The sequence below is a fragment of the Gavia stellata genome, chromosome 6 (genome assembly GCF_030936135.1).
Source record: "Gavia stellata isolate bGavSte3 chromosome 6, bGavSte3.hap2, whole genome shotgun sequence".
Lineage (NCBI taxonomy): Eukaryota > Metazoa > Chordata > Aves > Gaviiformes > Gaviidae > Gavia > Gavia stellata.
The window spans coordinates 30675467-30698948 of NC_082599.1; the positions used below are offsets into that span (position 1 = coordinate 30675467).

At 36.5% G+C, this 23482-nt stretch overlaps 1 protein-coding gene across 1 annotated transcript in view; it reads right to left on the reverse strand.

Moving 5' to 3' along the window:
* THSD7A (thrombospondin type 1 domain containing 7A) overlaps window positions 1–23482 on the reverse strand; it is a 217854-nt gene that overhangs the window by 89435 nt on the left and 104937 nt on the right. Inside the window, exons 4-7 of the mRNA XM_059818868.1 lie at window positions 22186–22367; window positions 20301–20369; window positions 16171–16326; window positions 13490–13693 (exon numbers count right to left, since the gene is read on the reverse strand). Of these exons, the coding sequence (XP_059674851.1) occupies window positions 13490–13693; window positions 16171–16326; window positions 20301–20369; window positions 22186–22367 (611 nt within the window). The remainder of the gene's footprint in view (window positions 1–13489; window positions 13694–16170; window positions 16327–20300; window positions 20370–22185; window positions 22368–23482) is intronic.

A 23482-nucleotide genomic window follows, 5' to 3' on the forward strand; every position in this document is an offset into this window, starting at 1 on the left:
AGCTACAGCTTAAAGAGTAGCATGTGTTTGCTGACCTTCCCCACAAAACAGCATATTAGCATCTATGTAGAATGAATGCAGAAGCAAGTTACCCCCTGCGAGTAGTTTATAGGAAAGCTAAAAGATGTGAAAAGCATTCTGCTACAGAGGTAAGACAATTCTGGTTCCACAACTTCCTCTCTGTCCTTAAGCTCATCCAAAGTTTCAATCACACAAATTTCAAGAAAAGTGAGTCACTGCTAAGAAATACAGTTCAGTATTCCTTAATGCATCAGGAAAAGGTAAGGCTTTGCACCACATACAAAACAGTTACAGGAATAATCAAACCCAAAATATCACTCCTGACTTTGAAATAATGACAGCAATAAAGGGACAACTCTGAAACAAAAATTAAGAACATATTTTAAAGACGTATATTTCCTATTAAAATTACTTCAGATGGGAAACATCTTTGGATGTTCTTTGTATGTAACTGGTTAAAAATAATGAACTCGCACGTTCAGATATTACATTAATGCTTCCAGTAATCCCATTTTCATGTCTGGTAATAGAAGAACATATGTACTTCCATTTATATTAGAGTAATCGATCAGGGTTACAGTCATGTAGATACAGCCTAAATTTGACAGAGAAAAATAAAAACAGGGAAAGGAATAGCATTTCTTTATCCAAGTAATTTTTTCAGTGTAAAATGCAGTGTCATCTGACCAGATTAAACAACAGTATAAAAAAAAATAATATTCCATAACTATGTTAACTCAGAAATATACAGTAACCTGAGGTATTTGGCTGGGAAAGAAAAACCAACCTTACTTGTTTTCCATTAAAGTGCAAACTTCTTATTTATGCTTGAATTCTGTAGTCGATGAGAATGAGAATGAGAAAAGTGGAAGAAACTGTTCTGCTCTCTTTGTCACCTTAACAATAACAGCATTTTGTGGCACCCACTTTCAAACTTTACTTCTTATTCCTTTATCCCCTGTCTTATTTTTCACTACTCTTTGCTAGATTTACTCAGGTTGAAAAACTAAATTACGTACATTTCACCCAGAAAATATGAAAAAAGGTTTTCCAATTCTCCCTGTATTTATTTACATAATTTTGTAAGCGGTAGTGGTGATGGCAGCCGCAGTATCAGCTCCCCCAAGCATACAGCAATCACTTGGCTACCTGTGAAGCTCACGATTAAAAAAACCAAAAAAAAACCCCAACCAAACCCCAAAAATTATACATGAGGTCAGTTCCTTCACTATACACACAGAGGCACACTAGGGGTGTCTTACAGCACTAACTATGGTTTATAAGGTATCACAGCCTTTTTATCTCTAACACAACACTGTAAGTTACTGAGTGCATATTTTTTATTATTTATGAATATTTATTTTATTATTCAAAGACCAAAGGAAAACTCTTCTTGCATAGGATACCTTCTTTGAATTTTCACTACTTCTGATACTACTGAATATCCACCAGCACGAAAGAGGCTGTATCTGAACTATTAGTGATAATGTGAGTATCACTGAAAAAGACCGATCTAAATAGGAATACTGAAGAATTAATCCAAATTAATTAAAATGGGACTCTGAACCAGATTAGTTAAACTGTATTAACATTTTGTATGGCTATCCTTATTCAGAATGAAAGAGAAAATTCTTAACAAATAGAATTAAGGCCACCTTAATTCTGAATAAGAGGATTCACATACATGTTTAATATAGTACAACCAACATTATTTTTGCAGTTAATTTGGATCAACTTTCCTAAGTGTCTCCATGCAGACAAGACCAAAGTAAACAAAGACTGAAACACAATATGCCTTTAGCTGAAAATCTGCTACACTTTAACCTTATGCCATAGTAGACTTCTACCACAGGAATAGTAGTCCAATATTTCTAATAAAGAGCCCAGCAGAGTACCTACACATTGCCTAACAACAGGAGTAAGGTCTTCCTAATGCTTGACAGCTAGTTGAAGCATTTTCACGGTTCATTTGCTAATGTAGTCTTACTGAGAATGATAAGGAACAGAGAATACAAGTGTATTGATCATAACCAAGCACAGTTGCTTTCTTGTGTCAAATAAGCCAATCAAACGCCATCTTGATATGAAAGAAAAAGTAAGTTTGATGACAGGCTACGGTCCCATTGAGAATAAAATCAATATTAGTCATGGGACCAAGTGGGATCAATATGTCAGACTAATAGGCCATTTTAAGCAGAATGGGGAAAGGTGGGGAAAAGTGCTGACAGAGCTATAAGGAAACAAGAAGACACAGTGCAAATCTGAAGGACTAAGAACACTTGACAATAGCACCAACTCACCTTAAAAAGATATAGCTGATCCCAAGATCAGCTGGACATTCTCATAAACATTTCCTAATCAAACCACAACTTATACAGTGATAAAAAGATATAAAAGTACAACTTCAAAAATAAAATAAAACAATATTTTCTCCATTTGTTTGTAAAATATTACAGAAACTCGGTTGTGTTTAACAGTGAAAAAAATTCCTTTGACAGACTTTAGAAATACTTGTAGTGTAATTTTGAACATTAATAGTAGGATTTAAAATACATGGATTTGAAAATGCAATGTATCTGTTTTAGCATTGCACTATGTCTTCTTGTTTATTTAGAAAACAAGAAGTTTTATTAATCACTGGGAATTATATTACTATTTTTTCACTACTGGAGATTCTCATGAAATTTTTAAACTCATCAGATATGGACAAGTAGAGTGTTGTAGCCTTTAAAAAGCTTTCACAGGTATTTTATTGTAACTACTATTTTAGACATTTCCCCCTTCCCTCCAATAAGCAAAAACTTAAGTGGAGAACAAGTCCAGGAAGGGGAATGGAATGTCAGAGATTTCAAACAAGTTCGATTAGAAATTATAATTCTGATGTGCTGATCTGAACTAGATTAACATTCAAGGGATGAGTTAGGAATAGAAGCATAAAAAGGAAATAATAGGCAAGACTACCAAAACAGTAGCATGAAAACAATGTGACAGCTCTGCTAACGTCAGTAGAATGACCGTGCTCACCACAATCAATCTTTTCAACAATTCTCTACAGTGAGGTACTAATCTGCATATTTTAAACAGCTACCTTAAATGGCCTGGTTTTCAAGAAACACTAAATATGCGTAACTTTCATGAACTTCAGGCTTCTCATTTTCTTCATAAATATGAGTTTTAGAGGATAACTTTATAAATTTAAGCTCAGAAGTTCACAGTTTGTGTCATAAATTGATTCATAAATACACCAGCACTGCAGTTTCATCACCAAGTATTTTCCTAGAATTTGGCCACCAACATTTTAATGTTATTCCTTTCTCTAATGCAAGAGCATAACCCACAGCTGAAGAGAATGACTAATGACATGCAGGTGACAGAATATTAGATGAATTTTTCAGTTTGTCAATTATCTAACATTTCACTACTATAAAGTGAATTTGCAGCAAGTTTACAACTATACATTCATAAATATATGTGATACCTCTTGCCACACAAATAGACCTGTAACTCAAAAGGGGTTTTAAAAGAATAAGAAAAATTATTTTATATAGTAAAAGATGATTGCAAACATTTTCTTTGCATTATTCATCCAGCTGCAGCTAGTAAAGAGTTGTCACTTTATACATAATCTGACAGCTCAATTCAATCACAGTTAAAACACAGGGCCCAAGAGGTGTAAAAGAGATCACTGCCACTGTCATGTTTACACATTTCTGAGAAACAGTTTTGTAATTAATTTCATGATGCTTCTGTCTGTGTCCTACTACTGGCAGATAAAATGTTGTCTTTGGAGAACATCTTTTTATCCATCTTGCAATGAATAGCTTCTTATCATTATAAGTGGAAGGCACAGCGTGCCTTTAGGGAGCTCAGACTGCGAATTAATATTGTCTTTTGGAAACATTTTCATAACTGATTCCTCTCTAGAAGACTGAAACTAACCCATCTTTTTGACTTTTCCTTTCTCCCAGCCTCTCAGTATATGGATTCAGGGAAAGACCTCTCAGGAAAGCAACCAGAGCTAAATACCATTACATCTTATAAACCTATGCTAAATTAAGGAAACACAGTAACATTGTCACACAACAAAACCAAAAGTAGCAGGAACACATCTGCAAGTATAGGGACATTATAAGTTTTCTATTTCATTAACAAGTTACACAAGCTAATGTCCTAAAGTCACAGAAATCTGTCAGATTTCACTGCAGATTTGGACCTCCTCAGAAAATCAGCTGTACCCTGGAAATAAGGCTCCCGTTCTCTACTAGATGGTTCTCTAGAAGCCTCCCACAAGATTAAGAAGCTTCTAGCTAGCATTAGTCTTCTTTTCCCCTCTTAAAAAAAAATAAATCCATTCTGAGACATTCAGAACAAGAGATCTGATGTAGTTTCTACTTAATATCTTTCTTCTGAAAACACTAATGCAGCAATTTGCTATTTATAAAATAATATCAGTACCAATAAAGGATGTCTCAAATCAGTAAAATTAAAACCAAACATCTGATAATTTCTAGGGCAAGATTTACACAGCTAATCCATAAATTACTCCCAAAATTATGTTTAGAAACCAAACAGCAGTAAATGACAGAATTAAAGTTGACTTTCTATAATTCATTTCTTTTAAATTGCATAATCACACGCTTATTATTTTTCCACTGTGTCCTTTCCTCCTTCAGTTCACAGGCTGGAAACTCCTTAATGAGTAGCTATTTGGTATTTTTAGTTTTGTTCTCTTTGTTCAAGGCATGAGCCTATGTTTTATTTACCACAAGTTAATTAAGTGTTATTAAAACAGAATTGGTAATTTTTCTAAGATCTTTCTGTCATGGCTATCAAATGCCCACTAATACATTTATTTTCAGAACACTCAAGATGTGACATGTCAGTATTATTTACATTTTGCAATGCCGAACAAAAGCGGTGCAAAAATTAAACCCTGAAAAATGAGACAAGTAAAGCTAGTTGTCTCAAAGACAAAGCATTCATTACTACAAAATGCCCACCTAATCCCCAAAGGAGATACATCCGTTTCACAGATAAGTGTCAGGTTCTGTGTGGAAAATGTCATGTAGGCACAATTAAATAATTAAAGACTTCCATCTAATGATATTCACATAAGGACCAGACAACCAACCTTAATTTCCTAATGTTTGAGGGCTTGGCTTTGCAACCTAAAATACTTAATTTTGACATCATATTTCTTTCCAATTTTCTAATTTAAAACAGAAGCCAAATGAAAAACAGTACTTCTGCCATGGGTGTTACACTGACTCTGAACTCTTACTGCTCTGCCAGGTGATCTTGTGGGACAAAAGCACGAGCAGATTATAACGTGCTGTGTTCCAGCTCTAGAAGTGACTAATTTCCTTCTCTCTTCCCCTTCTCTGCCTTCTTATCCAGCCTTATTTTCTCCAGACACTAAGCCCAGTCTGTCACCTCGCTGTCCCTTTCACCCGGCCCTGCCAAGTTCTCTCCAGCTGCTTGTCAAATCCTCCCTTGGGCTGACCGTCACCATACTGAATCCTTCCCCAAATTCATTCCTAATCCCTACCGTGTAAAGACATTTTACAACTTCCTTTGAGTTCCTTACTTGCTCTCAGTAAACATTCCTGGAGGAAACTAGGGTCAAATCCTACCTTTGCCCAGTTCTTAACCTCATTGCTTGGTCAGTACCGGTTTCTCCCTCCTGTCTTCCATCCCCCTTTTCATCAAATCCTGGGTACAAATCTAGTCCTTTCCCCCTGCAACAGGTCTGTGAGTCTACGTAGCTGAAGCCCTGCCAAAAGCTACTTGCACCCCAAAATCTGGAACAGATCCCTGGGAACACTGGAGAGACTGGGATCCTCAGTTGTTTGCTGATTTGGAGTAATCACTGTGGCTGAGTATGTTTTACTCTTAGTTTGAAATTTTCCTAAGTATTGAGTGGAGATGGTGCTTGTGCAGTGCACAGGAGTTACAAGAATTGCAAAATGACACAGATTATTTTAAGGCTCTTTAAGTTGCCACTGGAACAGTTATCTTGTGAAATCAAATATTTCTTGGCAGATAAGAGTGGTTTTTACATTAATCAGTACTCAGCAAAAATTATGATCTGAAAGAAAGGTCAGACAAAGAGCTGCTTAAGGCTGGAAGTACTGAGAATAAAATTCCTATTTATTCTCAATGTGACTGGCTAATGAAGATGTTTTAATCGTCACCATTTATCAACACACTAGTTTCACAGCTTTGAGGTTTGATAAGATTTATAAAGAAAATTTACCATTAGCATGCAGGTTGTCAGAACATATAAATACGCCTGTGCAACCTTTTTCTCTCAGATGGTAAACTGACTTCCATCAAACCTAATGAGAGGATACTGTCTTAGAACATCTTATCATAAATATTAATTATTAGTACTGTGTAATATAATCTTCCAAGAAAGTGGTATTTAGTTTTTAACTATGTAACATTATTATTATATACAACATTATTAAATGTAACATTATCTCTTCTGAGTATGTTTTGTAAAAATATTTAAAGTATTTTCTGAATCTGTTCTAGGGAGTTAACACATGACACACAAATACAAAACAAAAGAAGTTCAATACTGGGTCTATAAATCCAGTTTTATAGTCCATCTGTAAATCCATAAACACCTGTTTTTCTTGTTTCATAACAGCATAATTTGGAGTGACAAATGGAAAGATTGTAAAACATTAAACTGACCTTCCTAAACAACCAAGAGTTTTGAAATGTATCTACAGTTATCTCTCTCTGTATTCTTACTATGATGAAGCTTGGAGTCTAGTAAGGATTGGGTTTCTGCTTTGCAGGCTGCTATGTGAATCAAAATTTATGCATCAAAATCCCCCTCTGCTAATTTGCCTACTGCTATTACAAGCAGTTCTTGCAATATCCTATTTTTACATCTGGTTGTGCCATCAAAAACAAAAGCAGGTTACTAAGACCATGCATCATATGAAACATGTAATTGCACCCTCTGTGGTATATTTCCAAAATATTGTGCTTCCCACTATGGCAACTTCTACTCCTAGATGTCCAATAAATTTTAAGTACACCAGTACAGCTTCTCTGCAAAGATGTTATAGTATGTTTTGGAAGTAAACATGCCAAAAGCCAACAAACTCATCTGACTAGACAGTCAAATTATAATCTATGACACAAGAAAAATATTTTGGTAATTAAGTTGGCCCACCTGTTTTTAACTTAAATATATTCTTTATGAACATTAATGTCTCTGCAGGCATTGTCCATACTAAGTGCAACTTTGTCTTCAAAATCATATGATAAATTGGAAACAAGGGTCTATTGCACTGTCATAAGTGATAATTGTTTATTACACTATGCAGAGGAAACTGGTTTTGGTTTACTTATCCCTTTAATTGAAATCATCACATCACATTCCAGGTCAACTATTAAAGACATTGACAAAGCAAGTGATGTATTTAAGTCATCCCATATAATGAAATCACTTCAATGTTATATGAACACTGAAAGCATCCATTCTTATATGGAACTTAATAGGGATATGTCCACTTTCCTAATGTCAAGATGAGAGACAAAGAGGAACTGGTATGACATATTAAATGCGACCTTTTATTGACAGAAGAATTATCAATTATCAAACTTCCTGAGAACTGAAATGGGATAGTTTAAGCAGTAATGTGCACTAATTTTTCCTTATATCCTTTTATACTAAATAAAGCAAATCTTGTTAAAAATAAATGCCTTAAAAATCCAATGCGCTGAAACATAATGCCCTGAGAGTATCAACTTTAACGTCCTTTAAACTGACTGTATTTTACCCTCAGTAATAAATTCTTACATATAATAAACATCCGACAAACATATTCAATAGTTTTTATGTAACCAGGCAAATAAAAGGAAAGAAAGGACCAGGTTATAAATTTCATATCTTATGTGTTTATAGCAAAGAACAAAATATGCATCTTCCATTTGACTTAAATGCCTCAGATGGTCAGCCAAAAAGCTGTCAGGCAGAAAAGAACAGTTCAAATCAATTCTATAATGACATTAGCTAGGAAATTAATATTGGGAAATGATGACTAATGCCCACATAACCAAGTTCCTGTAAGCATAAGGCAGTATGCGCTGAAAGAAACTGTCATTAGCTACTGTATTTTTCTACTAATTGACTGCTGAGCATTGGCCAGAATTTGATCTGGGTTCTCTTACAGGATTAACTCAATAATTCAATGTAATTCAAATTCAAATCTGGCTTTTCATTCTTTTTAAAGAACTGAATCATAAAGTGACACAAAGTAGATATTTGCTTTTTAAATAATCATTAAAAACTCCAACCAGTCTGATGGTTTCTTCATTCAATGCATATAGCCACACAATAGAAAGGGCAGAAGTAGACTCTTTATACCTGGGCACACCTATAAAGCTTCCATTGATTCTCTTATTGTTTCCCGTTATGAAAATTAATGAAGACCAGCAGCTACCTATTTAGCATACATTTGATTCAAACCATAAATATACAGAAAGAGACAAATTTTTAAACCAGCCAAAATATTTTAAGTTAAAATGGTTGCACCAGCCAATCTTCACATTTTCCTGAAGTTTATTATATATATTTAATTAGATGCCTATTGTAAGAAGATATAAAGCCACAAGCTAAAAATTAAAAACAAAATTCAGATGTTGATCAGGAAACTATAGAAGAAAACTTAAACTACATGAAGAAATTTTATGAACATTTCCGCAAAGTAAAATTCAATAAAAGTAATACAAGAAAAATTTCAGAAATAAATATTTCTAAGTCTAGAGGAGACTAGGAAAGCAATTAAATCCTATAGGATTGTCATATAGCTGAAGTATGGTGTCTTCAGTCAGCCACACTAGCTGGGAATAAACACAGATAAAGGAAATGTACACTGTTCCATTTTGGACAGTACAGTATTTGAGCCACTCCATACCAAGTAACTAAACTAATTGGTTTGAAATGTTTACATCTGAGTCTTAACAAAACAGACTAGTTTACCTTCTATATCTTTTAATTAACTACCAACACCATTGTTTTGCCCCCCAGTATTGCAAACAGGGTACAGCCCACTGGTGTTACACCAGGATATACTGATGACGCCAGTGGTTCGAATTTGCGCTCCAGTCTCAGGAAGACCAGACCTGCGTCACCCGTGTATGTCCAGGTGCCAGAAGAGAACTTGCGGCACTCAGCTAAATCGGCACACATCTCTGCCTAGACAACTTCTGGAACAATTTTGCTGCTTCAAAGAGTTGCGGGAATTTCCATATACACCATGAGCCTTGCTGTTGCCATGGCTCCCTTTTCTAAGGCTAGTCATCTCTCACAGCTGTGAGGCAGGAGATGGCAATGAGTCCATCCCTTTCCCCTGTGGAGCTAACTGTAACCCAACAATTAGTGAGCTTGAACAAGGTCTGGAAGAAATTTGCCCTTCAAAAGTGAGATCTGTTTTATCCAGAGTAACATGTGCAGTGGTACAAAGCCCAGTATATCATAAAGGCTGTAAACCAATTTATAATTTACAAGTTCCTACAAAATGAGCAGGTAACTTCAGCCTACAGTCTGAGGATCAGAAGCACACTACTGTTTCTGGTACCTGTGCTGCAGAGTTCAGCACAAAGGTAAAAACCTAAAAAAGCACAATGAATGAACCAGCATTTTGTAGGCATTTTCAGCAGTAGTTAATTTTGCAGATTTTTATGTCAGAAATTATTTTGCCCTATTTCCATATGAGTAGCAATAATGTATCTCTTACAGAGTGGTGAAGTGGCCAGCTATCCTACTACAGGCTGAGTCTTTAAATAATACAGAAATATTTTTGAAACAATATTCTTCACAGATTGCCATAGCTACAGATAAATAGAGCAAATTCATCTGTTGTAAAATCACTCTTCTGAACCGCATTAAAGAACTTAATAATAGATAATATGTACATTCCTTCTGTATGTGCATGCAAGTATGCCTTATATGTATTACATATATATAAAAATAGATGAATTACAATTTATTTAATAAAAAAAAAGACATTCTATCATTAGCAAAAGTTAATCTGCTGCATGGAACATTAGCCATAGATCTCTTATTATTAAAATAATAATTCTGATCAGCTTCTGTCCAATATTGGATCTTCCACAACCGAAAGGAGGTTTTATGACCTAAAGGAGCTCCTTTGTAAAATTTCCTGGAAGAATATTTATTCTGGAAAGGTTCTTTCCACAGTAAAAGGCTGAAGTTCCATTTATATAATAAAATACATCAAAATTCATTATAGCCTCTGCAATGACAACCTGGGGTACTGAATGTCATATTTTTTTCAGCCTGAATGAAAATTCTGATTACTGCAATCCGCTGTGGAAAGAGAATGACAATCACAGGCCTCAACAACAACACGGGAGGATAATCTATTGGTTGCTATTGTCTCAAAGGCTGTAATGACTCTTATCTTTACACCAAATTGAAGAGACAAGCTCATTCCAATTATGTAAAACAATCTCACAAACACTGTTACTTGATTCTAATTCTAAAGTAAAATACCCAGGTCAAGACATGTAATCCCAACTAATTATGTTTTAAACATATATAACAATGCAACAGTCAACAGAAAGAGAAGATACTCATCAGCATGGGGTTTATCTTATGTTAAAGCAGTACATTTACAGTACAATGCTTATTCTGAAAATTATAACCCCAGCCTTTTTCATTTTATAAAACAGAAGCCAAGGAGAAAATACAATTTTGTTTTAATACACTTAAGTCCCTTTGATCCAACCTTTCCTATCCAGGCACTGATTTAACATTGGCTAATTAATTCATATGAACTCAAAAAAAAAAAGCTCTTGAAGAGACTGAAGAGATTATCGTTAAGCAAACATTAGTTCAGTTTAAGTAACATAGCAAACTTAGTTGATAATTAATGCTTTCCACACATTGTTTCTCTTCACAATCATTTTTACCTGTAAAACTGAACAAAAATCCCTGTGCCATTTAGATCAAAATTATAGCAACACATGATTATCATACAAACTATGTATCCCGTTAATTGAACAATCTTTAACTGACAGTCAATGTAGTCTTCTCCAAGAAGTGCTCAAAGAACACCGAATATCACAAATTTCATACGATGATTAAGTTAAACCATGATGTTTAGACAATGGAAGAGTAGCATTCTCCAAACTTTATTTTACTGCAAACTACCTTGCAGCTGTGGGTCTTGATGCAAAACCTGCCTGATTGCAAGGTGCTGCTCTCCCAGATTTTGCAGAGCAGAATCTGGATGCCCAGAACAAGTGTTTGATGAAGAAGGATACGTGTGCCAGGGTAGGAGGACAGAGTACTACTAGATGGGAGCTACCTGGGAAGGGGTGGTGGTGCGTGTTCAGAGGAGCATTTAAGAGTTGCCTACAGGATTTTCAGTGGGTTGGTGCTGTGGGAGGGAAAGTAAGGAGATGCTTGAGCAGAGTTTGCTTGGAGGGAGAGACTACCGAGGTTGGTGGGTCCTTACTTTGTACTTTGTTTGCTTCTACTGTATCATGCTAGTCTTTCTCAGGAGAGACCTAAGTAAAAGCCGCTTGGTATTACTGGTGAAGATCATAGAAGAGCTTTACTAAGAGAAGGAAGCGATTTCAAGGAAGAGCTAAGGTTATCCACTACATTACTCTCCATTGCTATTGCACTCCGTCAAAAGATATTGAACACATATCTTTGTGGGTGATTGGATCTTTGCAAAACAAACTATAACTGCAATTTGTTTTCTCCTTTCTTTGAATCTGTGTCCACAACTCTTTAATCTTAAAGACTGACAGGCACATGGCCAAAGCCCAACTTCTTGCTCCTTCTGGGACAGATTGCTGAAATAGGCAACGTATAATGCCATATAATTACAGCTATATGTAACATCATATAATTCAGAAAGACAGACAAAGATTAGTACTGGGAGTAAAAAAGTTAATCACAAGTCTTCCAAGTCAAATTTGTCCAAAACCAAAGCCCATGCAGTGCAGAGAGCAAATCCCGTGAGTTTGAAACAGAACAATAGAAAATCCCGTATACATAAAACATATCTCAAAGTTTAGTAGCTCAATTGCATGCTCCAAATGTATTATGGTTACAATAAATTACAGTCAATATAAATGTTTATATTACAATTTAGTAAGAAATTAGGCTAATCAGAAGTTAGACATGTGAACAAACACCACTCCTCAAAACCAAAGGTAAGCCAAACTATACAAAATCTAGTAAAGCAAAAAGATATGCTTTCTTTTTGTTTTACTGATTTTTTTTTGCTATTAAAAAAAGAGAGGAAAATACAGAATTATTTAGGAAAAACTTTCTTTTATGAGGGAAAGGACATTTTTTCATCTGAAAATGTAGACAACCAGGATTTCAAATAGTTTCAGTATTGTTGCCAAGAAATCATTACACTCTGAAGGGAAATTTTTTGAGAAAGGGACATAAAATGTAATGGATTCAATATGCAATTCTAGGCTAATCTCTTTCTGAGATGTAAAAATGGTTACCAGTTCTGTTAGGTGTATGCAGAAAAATAAAGCTTACACTCTAAGGTTTTCAATTTAAACCCCAAAACTCAATTATGACCCAAATTCTTGAGCATGAAAGCTCAAGGTTTAAATCTCTCTATAATCAGTTCTTATTACTTCAGACCAATTTAATTACAAAGTATTTTGTACAGCTGTTAAACACTCATCAGAGGTGTACCCTTACTTAATCCTCTATAGGGAATTAGAGGTCTCTTACCATAACTACACGGTAGTGAGTACAATTATTTTAATTCATATGCTGCTCTAGACTATAATATGACTAATGAATAAGGAATATTCTTGCAACAGTAATTCATGAGTCTTCTGTAGATTAAAGTATTTTGTAAGCAGCTTTCAAAAGTGGCTTTTATGCCTATGTCATGCAAAATCTGTTTTCTCTCACAGAGGATAATTGAATAGCGGTGGCATTTTTTTTGACCTTTTGGAGAAGCAAGACAGCCTGGACTGTCAAACCAACTCCATAACACACATCAAACCTTGCTTTTTAATAAACACATTATTATTTTTCTTCCAGCTACACTTACTGCAATGCATCTTACTTTCTCATGCTTTATTTGGTTTTGGACACAGCGGATCAGATTTGTTAGTGGGATTACATCAGGGAATTCTGTCAAGTCATTGCAGGTATGAGTCTGACCTACTGAAAAGCAATAGTTGTTTTTTATTCACTTTTCTCATAGTCTCTTCGGGAAACTTCGAAAAGTGTGTAGAGGAAGGAGCTTGATCCTATAGCAGCTAGAGGGCCTATCCTATCTAACCAATACTAATGGACATTTCTCTCTATTCCAGACAGCTTGATCTTAAGGACTGAGAAAGCTGAGAACAACGAAAACTGCTACCCGTCTGGACTACATTTTAGTGCCTTCACTCTAGTCAGTGTGGACTGTGGGGAAAAGCATCTTACCATCACTGTTGACGCAGATGACAACAGGAACCTGCGTACCGGGGCCACATGGCTTCTCATTGTCAGGAATGCACTCCTCCAGTCCCATGATTCTCCAGTCGTAGCAGGAGGGCTCTTCACACGGGATGGCTTCCAGCAGGTGAGGGCAGTTTCCTGTTCCTCCCGTAGGCTCATTGGTGATGCGCCGTTTCCTTAGTTTAAAGCCTGAAATGTCCGTGAAAATACAAAGGGCAGAATAATTCAATTCTAAAATGCAAAGTGAAGAGATTTTTATCTATCTACACCTGAGTGAACACTTCTGTTTCTCTTCTGTGTAAAAGATACCACAGTCACTCAGCGCAACACCGCATTTTAGATAACTGTGTAGAAGAAATCATTAAAGAAGGAAGAGTGGTAAAACTTAACAAAAGCCTCACAAGTTTTGAGCTTATTCAGTGAGATTTGCCTTAAACACCTGTTTATCCTAGTCATACATACTCTGGGAGGGAGACAGGAGTAATATCCTGTGCATCACTCTTGCTGCATCCATCTGATCTAACAAATCTTAACTAGACTGCTGGGTTGCCGTTTCTCAAATATGTTCTCTGTTTTCTTCTCAGGTATCTTCCAACAAGGATGGATTATCAAGTGAAATCAGCTTCTAAACACTCCCCCCACCCCCCACCCCCCCAAAAAAAAAGAAAGAAAGAAAGAAAAAAAAAAGACTACATTACCAGAAAAGGCAAGTCACAGAAATAAACCCAAGAAATCCTATGAGCAAATTTTCAGTAAGTAACATCAAAATATTCCCTTGCAAGCATTTACAAATTTCCTTAAGATTACTTAAGCTCATTTTGGATCAGAGGAACTGATGGGCCTCTATACAGTGTGTCATCTGCCCAGTCAATGTCAGTCTCCAAGAATAACCCTCTCTCTCACTTTTAGGATGGCATGTTGAAAAAGCCATACTAAATCTATAGTCAGAACAACCTAACCAAACCAACTGGATTCAGGAAATAGTTTCTCATGTAATAATATTCTATAGTTTCTGATATATCTGATCAGAATATTTTAACTTTCGGCAAAGTTTTGTTTCTTTTCACATCTTTTCACACTCTCCTTTGTTTTATCTCAATATTCAGGCAGGTTAGTAATACACAGATTTTTTTTTTATAAAATATTACATATAACTCTTTAATTTCTACCAGGACACAAACTAAACAGGAGTTTTGAAACACATATGTGCAAGAATTGATTCTTTGTTTGCAGACATGCCTCTTAATTAAATTATAGTAAATACTACATTAAAAATACATTTCCTTGTATCGTTAATTTTTTTTTTCTAAACTGAAGAAGTCAGCCAAATTATGTCATAGTGTTTTACTGAGCCTGCCACAAAAGGCTGATATAATTTCAAAAAAAGAACCCCAGAGTCCACTGCAACAAAGGAGGCAAATAATCCATAGTAAAGGGCTGTTCCTGAAATATGCAGAGAGACTTGCTGCTAAAACTGGGAGTGCCTGTACAACTTTTGCATCATTCTCTCAGAAGAACTGTCAATGCAATTAGAAAATAAAATACAAGCGTTTTCAGATAAGAGGAAAACATTGGCAGTTGAGAAAAGATCCCTGCTCACGTGTGCAGGAATAAAGACTTGCATAAAGTGTATCCTAATGTTTCCATTAGGCAGGTGTCCAAATCAGTCTACAAACCTAAGCATTACCCCTGAAAATGTAGCAAATCCTTCAGTGATGGAACAGCAACAGAAATAACAGGTTACTTGACCACTGTACTCAGAGAAGACACAATCCACTGAACTGCTTCTTCCTTCTTGAACTGATCAAGGTTGGGTCGCATTACTGTGAGACAGCATTGTAAAACTTGTATTATTGCTGCCCAGACTGAAGTGTAGCTAGCAGTATTGCAGGAAGAAGCAGCTAAGCTAATGTGGTAATTACATTTGCTCCTTCAAGTGGACATATGTGGCTGCCCTTTCTTATGAGTGTTTTCAATGAAGGAACCAAGTCTGTGTTCTCAAATTTTGTCAGATAGTCCCATCGCAGCAATGACTAGGCTAGTTTTTCTCATTTACAGCCAGAAACCTGCAGATTTCTTACATGAGGTCCTTGTCACTGTATTCTTGCTTTCCTATTTTGCTGTCAGGTTACTACAATCTGTTCTGCTTAGAAATAAACTGTAAAACATGTGAAAATTAAAACCAGCACATATGTCATCAGTAAAACAGTGTCACTTATCAACAGCAAATCATCCCAACTCTTTGCCAGAGCATGCTTTGTGGTCTACTGATGAATTCTTAAGCTATCACTGAACTGTAAATCTTTGAGTGACTTGGAGACTATGCAGCTCAAAGGCTCCTTTTGTCCTCCTTTCGAGACAGAATTGTGATCTGAAGACATATACAAACTATATCACTTTCATTTTGAAAGGTTTAAAACTGAAATTGACCTGTAATAACCCAAATTGACCTTGAGAACCTAATAAACAGCCTACACTTTTCCCAGCTTTGGTGGAACTGTAATGCTAAATATAGTGCTAAATCAAGGACCTTTTTTTGATGCTCAGAGGCACTGGATATACCCTTCTTCGTACAAAATTTAGTATGCTTGCATAGCCAGAGGTGCCTAGTGACTTTGGAATATGAAATAACCACCATTAAAAGGCTTCACTGAATTTTTACATACCCTTCTTGGCCTGAACGTCATCACAGCTTTCATAGGTGCATGGTCCCCAGGCTGACCATGCCGAGGTCTCACACTCTGTAGGACAGGGGATATGGCACAGCTGGGAGGTGCTGGGAAGAGGTCCCGTACACAGCCTACGGTCCACTGGCCTTGAGGCTGTCAAAACAAAGTAAACACATTTCTCACGTGTCACCAGGCATGATCCTCAGCTCTAAGTGGACAGAACCATCCTTCATTCAGAAAGGCTGCTATTGTCATTTTAATCTGATGAAGTGATGGTAAAACGCTTGCCTTGAAAAAATGAAACAGAAGTCAGTTTAACTCTCCATGTGAACTGACCCAAATCTGATTATGTGGAGTGAGGAAGACTAGATATTGCAGCACCCTCTCAGATCTAGTCCTTTCATTTAATGGATAGATCATGTTACTACAACTGTAGTTGTCCACATCGCGCTCTGTGTAAATTGATGTCCTGCTGTCTTATTCAGTATGTCTTCACTTAAGAAACAGAACAAAAAGCTGGATAAATCCATTTGCTCCTATATGATACTATAACTTCAAAACCCTGCCTAATTAATATTTAGAAGATTAATTTCAAGCTATAACCTGAAATACAGTTAAAATTATGACAAAAGTGCACACTCAGCAATAAGATCCGTGCAGTAGCAGCTTTAGTTCAAGAAAGGCTTTGTTTTAGATACATACATGGTTTGCATAGAATATAAATAAATATACACATAATATATTTAAAATAATTAAAAAGCTGCAGAAGACAATTGACTTTTTTCATTAAAATATTATTAATCTATAAAGACATATGCCAAGGCAGATTCTTCTTGTTTTTAAGGATCAATAAGCTCTGGAACAGGTCAAAATCACCCTGCACCTTCCATACTTTACTCTTTTGATTTCCCAGGTTACACAAATAATAGGACAACTGTATAAGATGCCACAGTAAGGCACAGAACTCTAAACCAAAATGTACCATTTCATCACAAGCAGGATTTTAATTCTCTTTCATAATATAGGACTTGACAAAATATTAAACTAAGCAGAGAGTATCTGCTAGAAGGCAAGGTGAAGTCTGCCATATTCATTCACTTTGGTTGATTGAAGAAACATGCAATTCCTTAACTTAAAACACCCTTATCCTACTCCTTCAGCATTTTTTCACAGGCAAGTTACCTCATTAATTTTCTGCCACCACTATAAATAGTCTCTTTTGATGGAAAGAGCTCTCTGATGAAACATATTCTGAAATAAGTTCAGAATATGATGAAATATCCTTCTGAAAGACGAGATCGATAACCACAGATACAACATTAAAGTAAGCATCAGGTTGGTAAAGTATGGTCTCATTTGTAGATACCTGTGTCCTTTTCCATTCAGACTTTCTAAGTAGATGGTCTTTCCAGTTACAGGAAAAGCATTTAATTCTCACTTTTTAAGGGGAAAAGGGAATGAAAAATCATCAGCCTCCCTATTGTAGTTTTCCCACGTTGCCTCCTTTGGCACAGTTTTACACTGTGTTGCTCCACATAATGAAGGCATAAGGATGGCAGACAGTCATTCAACATTACTGCCTCCAGCTCACCAATCTCTTAACACAAAATAATACAAGAACAAATATTCCAACATTTGCATAATGCTATGTTGGAATTAAATTTTATGACAGAACACTGAATTTTACAATAAGTTTGACATGCACACCTAATGTGCATGATAATCAACATAATATGCATATTTTGTGTAGAACATGGATATAAATAAACATAATTTGCCTGTAATTGAATTTGTATTGAATAGTTTCTAATAAAAAAAGAAAACGAGTAAGTGATTGCTAACTGTACTTTTTTAATCTTGATTTAATCAGGGAATTGCCCAAGTGAGACAGTTGAAATTAAGGGTCAATTACACCCCTGAGACCCAGCCTTGTTTCAGAGAACAGAGAAAGTGTTCTGGGGAATGCCTTGCTTCATCTCCAGCATGCATCCACATAAAGCACTTACCATCACATTAGTTCATGGGATGTTACTCAGAAAAATAACAAAGACCTTTCATCAGGAAGCTTTAAATAGCAATTTTCATATCACAGATGTTCCATACCTCAATCAGATTTTTTTTAGAGTCTGCCAATTGAAGGTACTACTGTGCTACTGTCGCAATCCATTTATTTAGCTTCAAGCTAAATTTGTGATGGTCCTGAACTTCTAAAATTTGAGGAATTATGACTGTGTTTGGCTTTAAAGAGGCTGACTTAAGTAATAGGAATGCTATTTCAATTTTTTTGGAGGTATCAGTCCAGTAAGAATTCTAGGTCTTGTCAGTAAACATTGTTAAATAAACTTACCATGAAAACACCTACTGAAAATACCTGCCTTTTCCATCACTCATTAGAGTGTAGGGGAAGAAAGAAGTGCTTTGGGGACAGGTAAGTGGTATCAATATATCTCTCAATATGCCAAAATATTTTTGAAATGCTGTTCTTAGAACATAAGTGATGTACAAATGTCTGCTACCAGATCTGTTATATATTGCTTTTAAAACAAAAGGATTCATCAGTAGGACAGACAAGTTATATTCTAGGTTATTAAAAAATGTTTTCATCATTGAAGACTCAGGGTGTATTTCACTGAGTATTACTCAGAGTCCTTTCTTTGAGATGACAATAAAATAGCCTTGCCTGGGTATCTTATGAACAGCTTGCTCCCATTAATTTAAATTGATTTCTTCCAGCATCAAAGTATAAACGAACTCAGCTTTTGCTGCTTGTTGTTTAGCAAAGATGCTTTGAGAGAAAATTATGCTGGATGCAGAAATTTAGTTTAAATCCTTGTCTTATCTCTGTCCTTTCATACCGTCCTGTGGCAGCAATAAAGATTGTTCTTTATTTCTTGGCAGCGATGCTGAATGCTGATTAGACTGTATATAGTACTACAAGCTCTGTGTGGAATTTGAGTAAATTTTGGGCCAAAAATGGAAAGAAAAGTGAATGCATTTTGATAATTTCTCTTTCTCCTTCAGTCTAACTAAAATTACTCAGTTCTGAATGGTTTGAGGTAGTGACCTAAAAACTAGAATGAGATTCAATCACCCTGTCCTCAAATCATCTACTATATTAGGAAAGTTTAGCTGAATATATTTTATCCCCTTGTAAAGCACCTCCTGGAATTACTGCATTTTAAAAAGAACTGAAAAGAAAAAAACACAGTTCTGGTCTTAAGTATTTGCTACGTTTATCAAGATCTCAACCTCCCCATTCTTGTCCAGAAACCATCAACAGACCAGGGCCCAGTAATGACCAGGCTGGCAAAGAAAGTGAATTTGTATGTGGCTGCATCAGCATAAGCAGACACAACTTCATTTTCCTCCTGGTGATTTGTCACACTGGTTTCACAGCTAATAAACTTTATGCTCATAAAGGAACTTTCCTCCCATCCTCATTCTATGTTGAGAGTTTTAAAGGTACTTGGAAACAGATGACACAATCTACCTCATAGGCTTACTGTGAGAGAAACTTCATGACTTATAGGTTAAATAGGTGAATAGAGATGAAACAATTTAAGTCAGTGGCAAGTAAATGGCAGAATGACAGCAACATCCAGGAACCTTGATTGTCAGCTGCCTAATTATTACACTCAACACTGTCTCTTCTTCCTTAGTCTAAATTTATGAATTCTGATAGGAGACAATACAGACCTGCATGCCGTGAGGAATTCTGGTTTAGCTAAGTATTGAAAGTTCAGATTCTTACTGGACCCCTAACTCAGTGTTTTAAATCTACAAAAGGGACTGGAAATAGCAGCTGTGATGGATGCAACGAAGCAATTCCCAGCGCTCGCAACCAAGAGGAAAATCAGTCACTCGCTGAAACGGTTCAGGAGTGGGAGCAGGAAACTGTCCTGGCGTCCTAGCTGGCTAACGAACTTCACCAGTTTGAGTTCAGGCCTGTCACTTTCAAACTGATCTCAAATGCACAAATCTCAATGCACAAATCCATTAAACTCTTTCAGAGCTATATAAACATGTTAGTTATACAAATATAGCCAACGTAGTTCCCCTGAAAGGGACGTTGACTCCTTTGCACGCTTTTGATTGAAAGGCCAGGTCAGAGGCCTTAATTTACCCACCTGTTATTTCAAAAGTGATCGATAGCAGAGGTGCAGCACTAGCCTTCGACTTGCTCTGTGACTGACTTTCTGAAATAACAGGGAAACGCCACCGTGAGTATATGAGAACGGAGGTCTTCAAAGCAGCCTTACTGAGACAGCATTCACTACAACCAACCGCAAACTACCCTGAAATGAAGGCGTTTCCCCACAGCTAAAACTGTTAGGCGTCTCCCCCAGCTTTCTCCCAAACTACTCCTCAAACTACTCCTAGTTTTCAAATGGTATCGTTTTTAGAGGCACTGATTTGCTTGTTCCTAGGAGGGCCTGGAGAACAGCTCTTGCCCACACCGAATCCAAGATGGGAGGGGGGAGAGAGGGTGGATGAGTGCAGAAGCAGCTCTTCTGAAAATCTGCCCCCTAATACGGAAACACCCCAGAGCTCCTTTTTAAACTAAGACCCACTTCACCCCTAGTTTGAGCTCTTGAAAAATTGTTCTCATGTTTATGCATCCAAAGACGAGTTACATTTTAATCAGCTTTCCGGGGTCTGCAGAGATTACCTCCTGATGGGCTCCTCGTATTCCTGTCACACTCTGATAAGGGCAGATTTCACACCCACCTAAGCCAGCGAGACTTCACAGCCTACCAAAATCCTAATAATCATTCTGAACAGTAAGCTGCCACTGATTTTATTGTTACCGCTCCTTAGCTGGGAGCTTTTTACTCCTTTTCTCTTAGGCAGTGGGATCTAAACTTTGTTTGGCAGAGGCGATTTACTAAAAGCCCTTGGATGGAAGCTGATTTCCATTAAATGAAACGGCTTGAAAGCTTCTTCTTTAATAAATACAGATGTGGGGCCCACGGAGCACACAAGTCACACCCCACTGATCTGAGCAGTCATGCTGAAATGGATGTCGGCATTAATATTCCCCACTAACTCTACCCGTACAGCAAGTTTGAGAGTACCTTTAACCCACAGCAGAAACCTCACTAGCCTGCAGTTTTGTCAGCTGTTATCTAAATGCTGTATTACACATGACTTGTGAAATGATGTCGCTTTTCCTGAAGTATGAGGCTGTATTTATTTATTTATTTTTTAATAATAGTGTGTTTCTATGAAACTGCTACAGAAGAGGATTAACAAGCCAAATGCATTTAGCTTAATTACTAATTTCTAAATCTGTATCTATGCAGAAGTAGAAGTAACATAAAATACTAAAGTGTTGTTCTTCAGTATGTATTATACCAAACGAATTAAAGATTTTGTCTCCTAAGCTATTTTCTCATTTCTTAAGAAGCTGTACAGGCTGTAACAGTGACAAGGAATAACCTCTTCTCACTTTCATTCAGGAAACAAACCCATGAAATCATATTGGCTTAAAGTCCTCAAAGCAACTTAAGAACTTGACCAAACCAAGAAAAAAGGAAATAAAAATCAGTTCCCTGAGAATGAAAGATTGCAACATTTTTACACATTTCTATATTGACTTTACATGCCCAAATTGGCATATTCCATCTGCACACTGAAACGCACAGGTTCATCACCCAGCTCAAGGACAGGCAGGAAATCTACAGTATATGAAGGAACCAAATCTAGGATTTCTGACCCACCTTCCCATGCTCTTTCTTATTGAGAGACATTCTTCACATAAGACAATATTTTTCAGTAAATATTAAGAAAAAGTAATTTGTAGCTAGGAACTAATATTTGCAGCAGAGAGAGTGAACTCCCTGCTACTGCAATTAAGTATTTTCTTCTGAACTAGATTTTTTTAAGCATGGATTACAGTAACCTGCAAGGTAAGAAGGCGCTCATGACAGAAGACAATGGTTGTCAGGGAGCTCTGGAATACTGAAGTGCTCCAATTTCACACTAATTCAATTGCAAGTGAATCAAATTTACCTTCTTTTTCCTTGAGGGTATTTAAATAGGAGAGGAGATTTTCATTAGCTTGCACGCAGTACATTTCCCTGGTTTGAATGCCACCTCCGCACAGCGCTGTCTGATTTCCTCGCCTCTTGTCCTGTTGGCTAAGGAGAGGATCGACACGGCATTCTGTCCACTCTGTGGTCCGCCAACCGTACCTGGATCAAATTTGGTTAACTGGGTCTTTAGAAATCACGAAGCCATTTTACACAGCATTAAGATATACAAGCTGAAACAACTTAATAGCTTTATTCATTTTCTAAAAGGCCTAAGCCCCACAATTTCTTGTAGACAGAGATGTGTTAAGTCTGATATTTTATGTGCATGGGAACTTTTCCTCTGTTATCTCACTTTTTAAATCATTACTTTTTATGAAGGCCTTTTCTGTTCAGTTCCTGAAACATACTGCACGTATAAATATTTTATTGGAGGGAAGAAAAACTTGATATACAGAGACATATAGTTCAGATAAGCTAACTTGCAAGGTTGTGACTCTCAGCATTTGTTTAGAGCTAGACTATTTATATAAACCAAAGCCAAAATATCAAAGAAATGTTCACGCTGAGAAACCTAAGAGCCAGAAGAGGAGAGGGAAAAAAACCCAACAACCCAACCCCCCAAAAACCAACCCAAAAGCCTCTTGTTCATCTTTGATAAGAGAGACAGAAGTTTCTCCTGAGTATCAATGTAAAACTATAATTGTATTTTTTTACTATTACTTCAGAAAAACCTTTCATTAAGTTCCTTTTTCACCAATCTTCCTTTCAAGAGGAAGATGGTCTTCAGTACTGAAACATCCCTGCTGGGTACTGATAAATGATGAGAAACTGTGAGCTTTCTAATCAGTGAATGCACAGGAAAGATGATCTGTGACTCCCAGTTAAAACCCCAATCAGGATTACGAACTGCAAGAAATGCCACAGAGTTCTCTACTCAACGAGTACTTTAAGGCTAAATCAAGCGAACTGCTTCCCAGTGTGGCTGTAGACAGGGAAAGATGACTTTTCAACTCTTAAATGAAAAATATGCACCACAGTGAAAGATGCTTAATATCAAATGACATTTCCCCAGACCCTCTTCTCAGTCTGATAAAGAAAAAGCACAGTTGGGACTTTAAATATTAATCTCGATTAGTTGGCAAGGATTACAGCAATCTCCTGAATCATAAAGTGCTTGCTGTCATTTCTCCTAAACTTTAAACAGGGTTAATTTATTTACTGTCGCTGTTATCCTCTCCCACTTTCTGTTTGGGGCCCAGTCCTGCCTTTGTTGT